We start from the raw sequence: 14,796 nt of genomic DNA, 5'->3' as shown, positions 1-14,796 counted from the left end.
TAATGCTGACAGCCTGTGGAATTCTTAACTTCAAACTATCATAACAAATCCTTCCACACCATGAAATCAGTAAGACCATAGCAACAGCTACTGGCAGCACACGCCTGTTTTTCCTATACTCTGTGACACATAGAATTATCATCTTGTTAGATCTTCTCATCATCAACATCAGGAGAGGAGAGTTTAAAAAGCGTAAGCTCATTGCACAGACTTACCTAAGCTTGACCTTGTGTTGGATCTTTCTATTATTGCGTGCTTACTGGGATTGTTTAATACTGAGCGTTTGGCAAGCGAGATGTCAGCGGTGACCCTTGTGATGGATATCCTGTTGGAGAAAAAAGTCACAGAAGACCCTAAGGTTATTGGTCTAATCAAAGGGCATAGAAGTATATGCCCCCAATTCATCTAAGTTTGAAATATATATAGCGACCATATTTTCAAACCATATGTGTTAGGATACTTACTCATTTTTTTTTCTTTTGACTTACTCATTTCTGTTTATCTTACACCTGCCTTACTTTGTTGTTTGTTTGTTTGTTTTGAGACAGAGTCTCGCCCAGGCTGCAATGCAGTGGCGTGTTCTTGGCTGACTGCAATCCCCACCTCCCAGGTCCAGGTGATTCTCCTGCCTCAGCCTCTGGAGTAGCTGGGATTACAGATGTGTGCCACCACACCTGGCTAATTTTTGTATTTTTAGTAGAGAGGGGGTTTCACTATGTTGGCCAGGCTGGTCTCGAACTCCTGGCCTCAAGTCATCCGCCTACCTCAGCCTTCCAACGTGCTGGGATTACAGATGTTAGCCACCACACCTGGGCCTGTCCTGCACCTGCTTTACATTGCATTTATTGGTTGCTTACAAGTGTCAGATAAGTACTAAACACTTTATTTGAATTATTAAATCATCCAAAAAGCTCTAGGAGAAACATCTATTATTATCTCACTGTTGCTGATGAAGAATGAGAACCACAGAGAGATTATTTATCCAAGGGTATGTACTTACTAAGTGGGAGAACTGGGATTTGAACCGAGACTCCTGACCCTATATTCCTAGCCTCTGTGCCATAGTTCAGTGCTGTGATAGGCATGAAGAATAAATAAGAACCGGTCTTCCCTCAGAGAGCTAATGGTCTAGTGGCAGAGATAAATAATAAAGGAAAATAATTAAAGATGATGATTGTTGTGGAAAGAACATACAGGGTATTATGAAAGACAATAATGAATTGGGAGTATCATTTTAGATAAGGTAGAAATGAGAGCAACAAAATTTGGGAGCTGGAAATAGCAAATGACTTAGACTGGAGAAAGCTGAATATTCAAGTCAGCAGTAGGAAAAAGCTGTGAAGCAAAATTGAAGGCTCACAATATTTCTAAAGAAGGTAGCAAATGAAGGTGGGGCGAAAAGGAAAGGTTTGGTTTAAAAGTCTGTTTCAGTTACAGCCCTCCACCGCCCCTTCACAATACTAAATAGCCAGGTGACAGTTCTTTTCCTGTGTGGTACAAGACCCCAGATTTGTTACCTTGCAGGCAATACAAGAGGGCCTCTGACCAGGAGACCCTAGACAGAACAGGAGCAGGGAATATTGGATGGAAAAGAAAGGATTCTGAATGTTGAGTCTTCAGCCTTTTTCCTCATTGCACAATTTTGGTAACCAGGCTTATATTTATATCCCCAGGGGTCAGAATGGATGATTCTTCTCTGGGGAATCTGACTGCCAAAGAGTAAAGACCCAAAGGTAATGATATTGGAGGTTTCCTATGTAAATTGTCTAGCAAGATTGCCATACACAGAAACACAAAGTTGACAAGCTCCACCTATGAGCACAGAACTTCTGATTAATTATTTTATGCTTTATTTTAAAATTCGAGCGCAGGACTTTTGTCAGGCATCTTCAGAAGACCTCTAACATGAGAGACCAAAACAAACAGAAAAATCAACTATGACAATTATTCATAGTTAAAAGCTAAGAGATGGTTTTATCTATGAAACTAGAACAAATTTATATTTAAAGACTTAGAATAAGAGCTTTTGGAAATAACGTGATAATAGAAATAGAAAAAAATCAAAAGAAGGGTTAAAAGAAAAGTAACATCTCCAAAGGGTAAAACAAAAGAGTTGGAAGACCGGAGAAGAAAGGTAAGAAAAGTAGAGATCACCCAAGAGGTTCAAATTCCAAATTACAGTAGTTCAGAAAAAGATAATAAAGAAGACAGAGGAAAGAAAATAAAGAATTAATTCCAGAATTAAGGGTCTGATTTTCCGAATTGAAAGAGTCCGGCACACGGGTTGAAAGATCCACACCAAGACGTATTTTTATAAATTTCATAACACTGGGGACAAAGAGAAACCCATAAGGTTTCAGAGGAAAAAGACAGGTCCCAAAGGGTCAAGCACTAGAATGCTTTGTACTTCTCAAAGCAACAATGGAGGCCAGAAGATAATGGAGAAAAAAGGCTTCAACATTTGAAAGGAAAACTATTTCAATCAGAATACCATAAGCATTTAAACTAGCAATTAAACAGAAAGGTTTGTAAACATTCAGGCTATTGAAAAAAACATGTATGTACTCTTCCTAGGGAAATTACTGGAGAAGGTTTTTGACTCAAATGACAGGAAAGCTTGAAAGAAATCAAGGGATCTGGGAAAGAGGAGCTTCGACCCAAAAGAAAGGTGAAAGGAATCCCCAAGGACATAACACAGAATGTTCCAGAATGACACCCAGCACAGAGAGAAACAGTCTAGACTGCAGCAGGCTAGAATGTCCCAGAGAGATTCAAATAGACAAACTGTAATTTTGGCTGCCTCCATATTTAATATTTATTGTAATTATGTAAATAATAGTCAAATGAACTATGTCATATAATGTGTGTGTGTGTGTGTGTGTTTAGACAGCATCTCACTGTCACCCAGGCTTGAGAGCAAGGGTGTGATCATAGCTCACTGTAGCCTCAACCTCCCAGGCTCAAGTGATCCCCCGGCTCAGCCTCCCAAGTAGCTGGGACTACTGGTGCATGCCACCACACCTAATTTTTTTTTTTTTTTTTTTTTTTTTTTAGTAGAAACAGGGTCTCATTATGTTGCCCAGGCTGGTCTCAAACTTCTGAGCTCAAGCAGTCCTCCTCCCATGGCCTCCTAAAGTGCTGGGATTACAGGTGTGAACCACTGCACCCAGCCTAATGTACTTTTTCTTGTGTATTTTCCTCGTGGTTTCCATGAGATAAACAACTTTTTACATTTGCTTAAATTTTTTTTTTTTTTTTTTTTTTTAAAGACAGAGTCTCGCTCTGTCACCCAGGCTAGAGTACAGTGGCACAACCTTGGCTCAGTGCAACCTCCGCCTCCTGGGTTCAGGCGATTCTCCTGCCTCAGCCTCCTGAGTAGCTGGGATTATAGGTGCCCACCACTGCACCCAGCTAATTTTTGTACTTTTAGTAGAGACAGGTTTCACCATGTTGGCCAGGCTGGTCTCAAACTCCTGGCCTCAAGTGATCTGCCTGCCTCAGCCTCCCAAAGTGCTGGGATTACAGGTGAGAGCCATTGCGCCCAGCCCTGGGATTATTGATTTCTAGTAAGATTGTACTGCAGAAGATTCTGGCAATGGTATATTTATCCCTATAGCAATTCAGTATGCATTCCAAACACTTCAGGGCTGATTGCTGATGTTTTGAAAGTCACTGAATTAAAAAAAAAAAAAAAAAAAAACAAAAGAAACTTGACTTTATCCCAGGTAGCTTTCCTTCTTGTTCTCAATTTCCTTGTTAATTTACCTGTCACCATCCTACAAGGTGAATCTGAAGATTGCTTTGTTTACATGACACAGTTGGTTACTGTGAATCGAGTTTTAAATGGGCTACTTTATTACACACAACAGAAGGAGGAGAAGGATTTATTTCTTCTTTGATCTGACACACTGACACTACTTAACCAGAATGTGATTCTCACAAGCCCCCAGGGCTTCTGCATATGAATATAAGTGGGTTTCAGAAAAGAAAAGGAATTCTTGACTACTTAGAACCTTTTGCATAACTAACATTTCCTTTCATATTTTCTCCTCTTGGGCTTAAACTTTAAAAAAAATAAAATAAATTTAGCTTATTTAATAGATGATTAAGGAATAATTCATTTTTCTCTTTTAGAATGTCATGTGTGCATACACACCTGATGCTTTTGATGAATTTTCATCCTCTACTGCTGTCTTGCCTTGCTAAAAGCAAAAACAGTCAATAATTCAGTTACTCTAGATGTCTTGCCATGGGTAAAAATGTTAAATTTGTACGTGGCTTTTCAAGTCTGCCTTACCGACTCGTTTCTTCCTCTGAGGACTGTTAACTGGGGACAACAGGGCTAGAATATTGAACCCCAATCTCTATAAGTCAAGATGAGCCAAGACAGGTCTATTAAACCATACGGAAATTACTTCTGGCTAGAAAAAAAACAGATACTTTAAGATATTTTGTTCATCTGTTTCTTAAATAAAACCAATCTGGGTGGTTGATACACTTGAACATGGGTCCAAAATCCACCCTCTCTGGCTGGAATGTGTCTTCCAAGTTCAAAACTTACTCAGGTTTAAGTACAAGTTGTAATCCAGGAAATTCCATCCCATTTCCCCATCTTTGGCATTTAGGAAAGGGCAGTGGGTTGACTCAGGCATGGAAAACACAATGCCTTTGTTAGCAGAATTTTTTTAGTGTTCAGGCTCATTTGACAATTCCAAATTGTGATAAATGACAGAGCCAAGGATAAAGAAACAAAAGCTAAATGGAGCGGATTAGAGGTACGCCTTTTATACTTGGCCAGTGTCTGGTAGCCTTGGTCCAAGCTAAAGGTTCTATGTTCCTGGCACAAACTGAAAAAATATTTCTTAAAGATATGGAAAATTTAAAAATCTAATTAGGAATATTTGGTTATGAAGTCCTTGATTATAAAGCCTTTTCATACCTTGAAACTTATAATAGTTTTTGTTTTCCTCATTCTCTCCTTTCAGTTCTTTGCCTGATCACTTTTTTTGTTGTTGTTTTGTTTTGGTTTTGGTTTTTGAGACAGAGTCTCACTCCGTTGCCCAGGCTAGAGTGCAGTGGCATGATCTCGGCTCACTGCAACGTCCGCCTCCCGGGTTCAAGCAATTCTCCTGCCTCAGCCTCCCAAGTAGCTGGGACTACAGGCACCCGCCAATGCGCCCAGCTAATTTTTGTATTTTTAGTAGAGACAGGGTTTCACCATGTTGGCCAAGCTGGTCTCGAACACCTGACCTCGTGATCCACCCACCTCCCAAAGTGCTGGGATTACAGGCGTGAGCCACTGTGCCCAGCCTGCTTGGTCACTTACTAACAATACTTGTCCTCCTACAAGTTTCCCTCCTGCCCTTGCATCCCCTGCCAAAAGTCAATATAAATTAGAAATGGTTGTAGTAGTAGGTGTGGTCTAGAAAGAAAGTACTATACTAAGAAATGTAAAAGAATCCTGAAACCAAAAAATACTAGCTACTGCAGCAGTCCCCAACCATTTTGGCACCAGGGGCCAGTTTCATGAAAGAATTTTTCCATGGACCGGTTCAGTCGGAGTGGGGAGATGGTTTTGGGATGATTCAAGCACATTACATTTATTGTGCACTTTCTTTCTATTATTATTACATCAGAATAGATAATGAAATGATTCTACAACTCACCCTAATGTAGAATCAGTGGGAGCCTGAGCTTGTTTTCCTGCAACTAGATGGTCCCTTCTGAGGTTGATGGGAGACCGTGAAAGAACACCAGACATTAGACTCTGCTAAGGAGCGTGTAACCTAGATCCTTCGCATGCACAGTTCACAGTACAGTTTGTGCTCCTATGAGAATCTGATGCCGCTGATGATCTGACAAGAGGCTGAGCTCAGGCAGTAATGTGTGAGTGATGAGGAGTGGCTGTAAATACAGATGAAGCTTTGCTCACTCCCCTGCCACTCACCCCCTGCAGTGTGGCCCCTAACAGGCCATGGACCAGTACTGATCCGTGACCCAGGGGTTGGGGAGTCCTGATCTATTGTAGTTGCATTGTTAGGATGGGAGGAGGAAAGGAATGTGGAGAAGAAAAGCACTGCATTTATCTGGTTAAAAATACAGAAATATACACTAGCCTGTGTGTTCCAGGTCCCCTGTAATAAGCTACTCTTAAACTTTGAGGTTTCCATTTTGGACTCTAGTCATGTCTTTGATGCTTCAGGAGCTGGCTTAACATTCAATGATGGCACCCATCAATTATTTGATTCAAGACTGACTTTCAATAGACTTTAAGCTTCACAAAGCCAAGGCCCTTGTCTATTTTTGCTCCTCACAATGCCTGGCACACAGAATATACTCAATAAATATTTACTGAGGCAAGTTGAATAGTGACGGGGGAAGAGGAGGAGAGAGAAAGGATTAAGTCCAAGCCCATTGGCGTGACACACTAGATATAACCCTTGGATTTGTTAACGGTCACATCTTGCCCAGGTCCTTAAGATCTGGGTGTGAGTTGCCTTACACATAATGCTGTGTCATACCTCAAAACCTTCACACACTATATACCATCTGCTGAACATACCCTTCTCTCCCCTGTAATCCATTTGGTCAAATCTTAGGCACCATTTAAAAACTCTTCCAGGATGTGGATGTCCTTAAGTTGGTGTTAATTACACCTCCCTTTATGCTACCTGTACCTTATGCATGCATATACCAGGTTGCCCTTTTACTTATATTCAGTGTTACTGCTACAGGTTTCAATTTATGGTTTCTATGAGAGCTCTTCATAGGGAGAGACTGGCTTCACCATCTCTGCATTTCTCTAGCAGAGAGTATGCAGCAGACATTCATTCAAAATTCATCTGGCCACTGCTCATGTTGAGTACTGCTCCAGGCACTGAGAACACAACAGTTCACAAAACATTCTCAAACCCTGCCCTCATAGAGTTTATCGTCTAGTTATGGGAGAATGACAATAAACAAAAATAGTACTGGAAATACATAAAAGAGCACTAGAAAACAAAGTCAGGGAAAGGAGAGACACAGAATGAATGTGTGCATGTGTGCATACGTGTATGCACTTATACCAAGAAGAATATCTGAGGGAAAAGTGTTCCTGCAAAAGGAACCGCAAAGTGCCAAGGCCCTGAGGTGATTGTGTAATCTGTCTGGAACACTCATAGAACAGCAACAGAGTAAGTACGGCAGGGTGAGAATGAGCGAGGGAAGAGCAGCAAGAGAAAGTCTAGGTACGGTTGTGTGCAAGAATAGACCATAGGAGGTCAGATAGGCCACTGTAGGACTTTGGTTTCTACTCAGATAAAAAGAAGTCATTGGATGGTTTTGAGTAAAGGAGTGGTGAGCACTAGCTCACATCTTAACAGGGTCATGCAGCAGCTGACCTGAGCACAGTCTTTAAGGAAACAACCACAGAAGCAAGGAGATGAGGCGGGAGGCTGTTGCAATGATCCAGGGAAGAGATGAAGATGTCTCAGACCAAAATAGTGGCAGAGGATGTGTGAGAAGGGCTTCGATTCTGAATATATTTTGAAGATACAGACAACACCATTTGCATGTGAAATATAACAGAAAGAATAGTCAAGGATAATGATCTGGGCTGAAGGGTGTCGGGACTGAAAGATAAGCCATTAATTGAGATAGGGAAGACCATAGGAGGAGTAGGTTTTGGGGGAGGTTACGTTTGAAAAGTCCATTAGACATTTTAGTAGTGATAATGAATAGGCAATTGTATACATGGGTCTAGAATTTAGAGGAAAGACTGGCAAAGGAATGGAATTTAAAAATCTGATGCTGAATGAAATCACTAAAGGAATGTAGATAAAAGACATCAAAGAATTTAGCCCTGGGCTGTCCAAGATTTCCAGTTGATGAGGAAGTACCAGCAAAGCAGAGAAAGGAGTAGTCAGTGTGACAGAAGGAAAACCAGAAAAGTGCGGTTCCAGAAACCAAACAAAGTATTTCAAAGAGGTGGAATAATCCACCATGTCAACTATTGTTCATGGTCAAGTAAGATTCTGGCTGAAAATTTATCCCTAGATTTAGCAATGTGAAGGTCATGGGTGATCTTGACTAGTTTAGCTGAGTGGTGTGGGTGAAAACATAACTGGGGTAGGCTGAAGAAAGTGGAAGGAAAGCCAGTACACTCAATTCTTTCAAGGAATCTTCCTGTAAAGAAAAGAAAAAAAAATGACACACCTAGAGCAATATGAGGTCGAATGTGAGAGGAAGTAACATTTTTACATGGTGATGGAGTTTCCATTAGAACAGGAAATACTGATGAGAAGAGAGCAAAGGATGATTACGGCTGTGTATGGATACTTCTAGCAGAGAGGCGATGGGGAATGAGATCCAGTACCCACATGGTGGGTTGGCCCTTGCTGGGAACATAGTCATTGGAGATAAAGCAGAGCACCCAGGCAAACATGCAACTCCACAGGCAGAGTTGTGGAAATGCCTGGATGTTCTCCTCCATTTGCCTTTATTTTCTCAATGACACAGGGAGGCAAGTTCACTGGGGGATCGTGAGATGAGAAGGGGTTAGCAGAGCTTTAAGGAGGGGGAGATGACACAGAAGTCTTTTAGAAGAGTGGAAAATTGAATGGAAAAGGGATATTTAGTGCAATCCCTGGGCAGCAATAGAGGGCCAGTTGACCATGCATTGAGGATGAGACCGGCCAGTGGTGTCCTGCCCAAGGTCTGCTTATGGATGCAGGTACAGGAACTAGACATCAAGGGTTAAGGATGTACAAAGCAAATATGATAAATATTGATTGAATCAGACTAAATTGAGTGAAACTTATTTCCTGTCATTGTATAGACATCAGAGGGCTGTTTTCTCTTGGAATCACATGCCTGTCCCACCAGGGTTTTGCTATCTTTAAGACAAAATCCACAAAACCCAGTATGCTGAAATACTCACCGCCCTTCAAATCTGTGTTTTAAAAAATCAAACAGCGCTTTTTGCATCATATCTGTGACCTGCAATTGAGCAAGGAATAAATTAAGATACGACCAAAAAAAATTACTAATGATGATAAAATAATTTTACTTCTCTCAGGAACACTTGAAAACCTGAGCTTTACATTTGGAAAGAGTGGCAATATGAGGTTGCCGCATTTTTCTGCTTCTGAGTTCTGATGCAATGACAATTAAACTGAACTTATCATGATATTTTAGGGACAAGACTGCAAGTGGTTTCAATCGGTCTCCATTTGACACTATTTTCTGGACTGAGTACATTGCAGCTAGCAGAAATCTTCAAAGCAACAGCCAGGTAAACAAAACAGAAAAAGGACGAAGCAGTGTATTCCACAGCTTGCAGAACAACATGCTTTGCTGCTATGAGCTCTCTAAGCTCTAAAGTTGGCTCCTTAAGCTTTAAAATTCAGAGAGAGGGTCAGGAGTAGGAGGCAGCATCACAAAGAAGTTAAGCATGCAAAAGTCAAGCTTATGTTGAAGGCTGCTACCCACCTCATAGCCCTTCAGAGAAGGGCCTACTAGGACCACTGGTCGCATGGAAGGTACCACATCATATGGAGGAGTGTGCTCTGTCTGCAGAGAGAGGAGAGGCTTTAAGACGTTTCACAGGCAGGTGGAACATAAATATTTTATGTATAAGGTACTCTTTCTGAACTCTGTAATATGAGGCACTGGCTTTCCAGACATTTTTTTTTTCCCCCACTTGTCTCTTTTCTACATACACCCAATCAAAGATTGGTGGGTTCATTTTCCTAAAGTTTCAAGTTAATGTTGTCTACAGTTTTCTTGCTCATCTCAAGAAATGCTACAGACCTATTCGTTCCTAAAGCAAGAGATGCTGCTTTTGAACAAAAACTAGTTGATAGAACAAAGAGAAACATGCCTCATGCAAGATAGGTGCTTTAGGCTTGACTAGAAGTTAATATTGCTTTTTGGCTGCATTTGAATTTTCTAAAGAGTTGTAGTGATTAGACCTAATATGGTTAATTACAGAGGAAAGAAAGATTTCATTACCTTTGCATCTTACGTGTTTGTCTTACCTGTGTAAAACCTAATTTCAAAATATTGTAACTCTCACTACCAATACTTTTTACCTACTCTCAAAATATTGTAACTCTCACTACTGTCAAAATTCTATTTTATTGCAAGAGTGTAAATGAGCATGCATGCTTATTCTAGTAAACAGTAATCATGATCCCTGCTCACAGCTTAGAGATCAATGCTTTTGGATTTTTTGGCTTCTATGCCTTGGTACTTCAAAGGTAAGGTTTATGTGTCTTCGAGGGTAGGTGATTAATGTATAATAATATATTCAACCATGCTATAGTGGTCTCAAAAGGTTCATTATCAATGTGCGTATCTAATATGATTCTCAAAAGTAGTGTTTCTGTTAGATAACAGATCATGTCTTTCTGCAGTAATTTCTTTTTAATAAGAGGGGAGGAGCTAAATTTTGTAGCAATTTCTAAAACTGTCAACACTTTTCAGGTTAATTGCTTCAAATAAAATGGTTAAATAACATCTTTCAAAAATTAAGTAACAGCTAATTGGTTTATATTAAAATTAACTCTTTTGATAGCATAAAATATTAAATTGACCCAAAGATGACTTTTTTAAAAAGAATGCAGAAGAGCAATATGCCCTTAGACACAGGGATAAGCAAATCATTGCTATATGAATCTTCCTGGCTAAGGAGTGTCAAAAAATATAACTTGAGAATGACACACACCAACAGAAAAATGTTGTGTAAACGATTTTAAGAAATCAATACACTGATGTGCAGATATGAATGTCATTTTTCCATCTGCCCATCACTCAAGAACATTTTATTGTTGCTTAAAATTGCCCATTACAAACTTTTCTGGCTTCATTTGAATTCACATTGCCTCAGGGGGGAATTAAAAAGCATTTCAAATTCAAAAGCTTCCATCTGAGATATCACCCGTAGTCATAGACGATATAATCAGAGGGGAAAAAAATATTACCATGACTATGCTGTCAAATTTCACTGCCTAAAATTTCATCTAGCATTCAGAATTCATTTTAATTGACATAATCAAGGTAGAATACAGTTTTGAACAGAAAAAAAAAACAAGACGAACATAATATAGTGACAGCACACATATACCACACAAGCATCACTCTAAAAGCAACCTAAAACACAGAAAACAATCTTCTCATTGAATCTTAGGCCATTGTTTTGCTTTTGAATTCTACATTGATTTTAACCACATTATTAATAACATAAGAAGAATGAATACCAGTGCCGAAGGCATCATAAGCATATTTCTTAAATTATTTCATGTCTACCACCTGGGATCATACTGAAAATGTTTAGAAGCCAAGTCCTTATAACTATGCGGTGTAAGAACACCTTTTCCACCGTTGAGATTAGGAATGTAAATTTCCTGCATTTTAGTAACAGCTACCAAGAAATTTTATCTCAAGACTTTAATTCTGAAGTGGCCCAGTGTTTGATAGGTCTTTGGTTCCTTCGATCTATAACTTCCAACTAGCAAAGGATCACCCATTGCTGGTAATCAATCAGCTTCTTAATCAATAGGGTAGCTACAGAAATTACCTTATTTGATGGAATATTGGTGCGTTGTGCCCTATGAAGAATGACACCATCATTTTTATCTACTCTTTCCTGTTAACCCTATTTAGCTGACTTTTTTGTGGGGGGAGGGGGAGACAGAGTTGTCTAGCTGTGTTGCCCAGGCTGGAGTGCAGTGGCATGATCTCGGCTCACTGTAATCTCCACCTTCCAGGTTCAAGCAATTCTTCTGCCTCATCCTCCCAAGTAGCTGGGATTACAGGTGCCCGCCACCATACCAGGCTAATTTTTTGTATTTTTAGCAGAGACGGGGTTTCACCGTGTTGGCCAGGCTGGTCTCAAACTCCTGACCCCAGGTGATTCACCTGCCTCAGTCACCCAAAGTGCTGAGATTACAGGTGTGAGCCATTGCGCCCTGCCTGCTCAAATTATTGAAAAAAATTGTGATAAACGTTTTTAAAGTTTTAGAATTTAAAGGTAAGCAAACTTCAAAAACCTATCTTGACAAACATGGTTTTAGTTCACATTCCTGCTCTGTCAAGTCCAGAATGTCTTAGCGATGCCAATTTTCTAAGCTTCTGAATGATGGACACTGTTAGTCGCTTGGCTGCAAGCTTTAGCTATAACAAGAAGATCAGACCTGAGAGATGGGCCCACTGTTGTGGATGAACATCAAGCTGAGGCTTCTGTGTTAACGCAAATTTCCAAGTGTTGCAAATTTGGCCTGGAGTGCTGAAGTCTTCCCTTGTTAAAGTAGTCATAGCTGATTCAAAAAAGCCAACTCTACAGTTCACTATCTGACACCTCATTAATGACTTTAGAGTTCCTCCACAAACCAAAATACTTGTTTGCAGAGGAAAAGTGTTCATTATGTGGAGAGTTTGAGGGCAGAGGATAGACAGACTTGACATCACATCTGCGTGTGAGAATATATCCACGGTTTTTCCAGACTTGGCGACATTAGTATGACTCTAAAAGACAGCATGGTAGCTGTAGAAACTGATGGGTCAAAGAGGGAAATAAAAGGGAAATTTGGGGGGAGGGTAGTGGTCCTTAAAAAATAATGCTATGAAGCTACAAAATAGGTAAGAGGAAACAGGCTTTGTCTGAAGTAACGAGAGCTCAGAAATACCCTATAGTTTCCATGTAGGGGACAAGGAGCCTCACTGTGTAGCATCTTGGATGGCCAATGGCAAAGGCTCTACGCGTGACCACCGGCTGCACTGTCCAATGGGTGAGATGCTAAAATCTGACTGATGGAGAAGGCAAGAACATGGGGAGAATATTTATATATGACAATAGGAAAAACTCACAGTAAACCGCCAAAACAAGCCTGCAGTTTTCCACTGGTCTTGTTCATCTGCAGATTTTGCACCTAGTGGATTAGAAGTTTAAATACTGACTAAATTAAAACTTGAATACTTTTGTTTAGTACAAGCTATGTATCTGGATATCATAAGTCAGAGTTTAATAACTTCTTTAATATGTTTGATCATAAGTTAAATTTCTGGATAAAAGAAAGAGACAGACAGAATAAGCATGCACAATTTAGGTGCATTATGTGGAGCTGTCAGTGTTTGACATCCTTGAATGTTGAAACAAATTCCCTTGGTGGTAGATATTATTCCATCAAAAAGGATAAGTACTGTAATAGTGTTTTAACAGGTCACTCCCTGAATTTAGTTGGTTTGAAATGCATGAACTCAATTAGCTGTTGATAAGTTCTTTGCTTGGGACAGAAATGATTGTATTTAATACAACTGTGGGAATTAATGCTAATGATGCCAGTGGCAGGATAAACACAGCTTATGTCAATGTAAACTTACCGATTTCTGCTTCTGCTTAGCTACAGCAGCGTGGAAAAGAAACAAATAACAGAGCATGCACGTTATTGGCTTGTCAAAGGACGCAGACAGTCAACAGGACTAGAAATGTGACGCAGTGCAGTTGAGCAGGTGGACAATGGGAGCTTGGAAGTTAATGTTACCTTCTTAAAGAAGGGCATTCGTTTCTCTTTGGAGTGGGGTGACGTTACACTGTTTGCACTGGGTTTAGGGGAGCGGTGGTTTGCTGGAATATCATTTTCTTCTGCATCTAAGCCAGTAGCATCTATGTCTACAGCTATATACAGACAAACAGTTCAAAAATCAGGTGGACAGGAGAGGAAAAATAGGTTATAAAGAAAATAAAATGAAAGCAAATAAAACTAACCATAGTAAAAAAAAAAAAACTATCATGAATACTCAACACAGTACGCAAAGAAAATAAAATTTAAAGGTAAAGCACGTTAAGAATGCAAGGTAATCAAATCTAATGAAACTGAAAGATACCCTTATAACCTGTTTGCTTGAATGAATCAGTTTCATGCTAGATCTCTCGAATATTTTCAGAGAAACATTTTAAATCTGTAGTTTCAAATATAATGTTGATATTCTCTGTATCAACTATATAAAAGTGCAGTACAGGACATTTGACTTCAGATCTTACAATATCTTAAACCAGCTTTGAGATAACAAGTGACTAGTTTGAAAACCTTTATTATAGGTGAATGCAAAAGTAACTGCGGTTTTTGCATTGTTGGAATTTGCCATTTGATATTGGAATACATTCTTAAATAAATGTGGTTATGGTATACATAATTTTAATGGGCATTTCTCGTGTTATGCATTTTTTGCTAATGACTTATTACTTGCTGTTAATGTGTATTTTAGACTATGGAAATGATGTCAGACAAAAAGCGAATTTGAGTGACTTTCTTATTTTAGTTCAAAATGGGTCGTAAAGCAGTGGAGACAGCTTGCAATATCAACAATGCATTTGGCCCAGGAGCTGCTAATGAACGTACACTGCAGTGGTGGTTCAAGAAGCTTTGCAAAGGAGAAGAGAGCCTTGAAGATGAGGAGCAGAGTGGCTGACCATTGGAAGTTGACAACGACTACTCGAGAGCAATCATCAAAGCTGATTCTCTTACAACTGCACGAGAAGTTGCTGAAGAATTCAACATCGACCATTCTATGGTCATTCTGCATTTGAAGCAAATTAGAAAGGTGAAAAAACTCGATAAGTGGTGCCTCATGAGCTGAGCAAAAAAAAAATTGTTGTTTGGAAGAGTCATCTTCTCTTATTTTATGCAACAACAATGAACCATTTCTCAATCAGATTGTGACAGGCGACGAAAATTGGATTTTATAAGACAACCAGTGACAACCAGCTCAGCTGTTGGACTGAGAAGCTCCAAAGCACTTCCCAAAGCCAAACTT

General features: G+C 39.7%; 1 protein-coding gene across 12 annotated transcripts in view; it reads right to left on the bottom strand.

Annotated features, from left to right (window-relative positions):
* CACNB2 (calcium voltage-gated channel auxiliary subunit beta 2) overlaps positions 1-14,796 on the bottom strand; it is a 406,631-nt gene that overhangs the window by 15,510 nt on the left and 376,325 nt on the right. For 6 of the 12 annotated variants that reach the window (XM_005564746.5, XM_005564748.5, XM_045361850.3 and 3 more), the window contains 4 exons: positions 13,524-13,657; positions 9,472-9,552; positions 8,921-8,979; positions 216-325 (listed from right to left, as the gene is read on the bottom strand). In XM_005564746.5, coding sequence (XP_005564803.1) covers positions 216-325; positions 8,921-8,979; positions 9,472-9,552; positions 13,524-13,657 — 384 coding nt within the window. Of the gene's footprint in view, positions 1-215; positions 326-8,920; positions 8,980-9,471; positions 9,553-12,849; positions 12,912-13,362; positions 13,383-13,523; positions 13,658-14,796 lie in introns of all 12 variants that reach the window. The other 6 variants (XM_005564749.5, XM_005564755.5, XM_045361851.3 and 3 more) reach the window with 2 other exon arrangements.

Source organism: Macaca fascicularis, chromosome 9 (assembly GCF_037993035.2).
Source record: "Macaca fascicularis isolate 582-1 chromosome 9, T2T-MFA8v1.1".
Lineage (NCBI taxonomy): Eukaryota > Metazoa > Chordata > Mammalia > Primates > Cercopithecidae > Macaca > Macaca fascicularis.
This window is presented reverse-complemented; position numbering and strand designations above follow the sequence as displayed.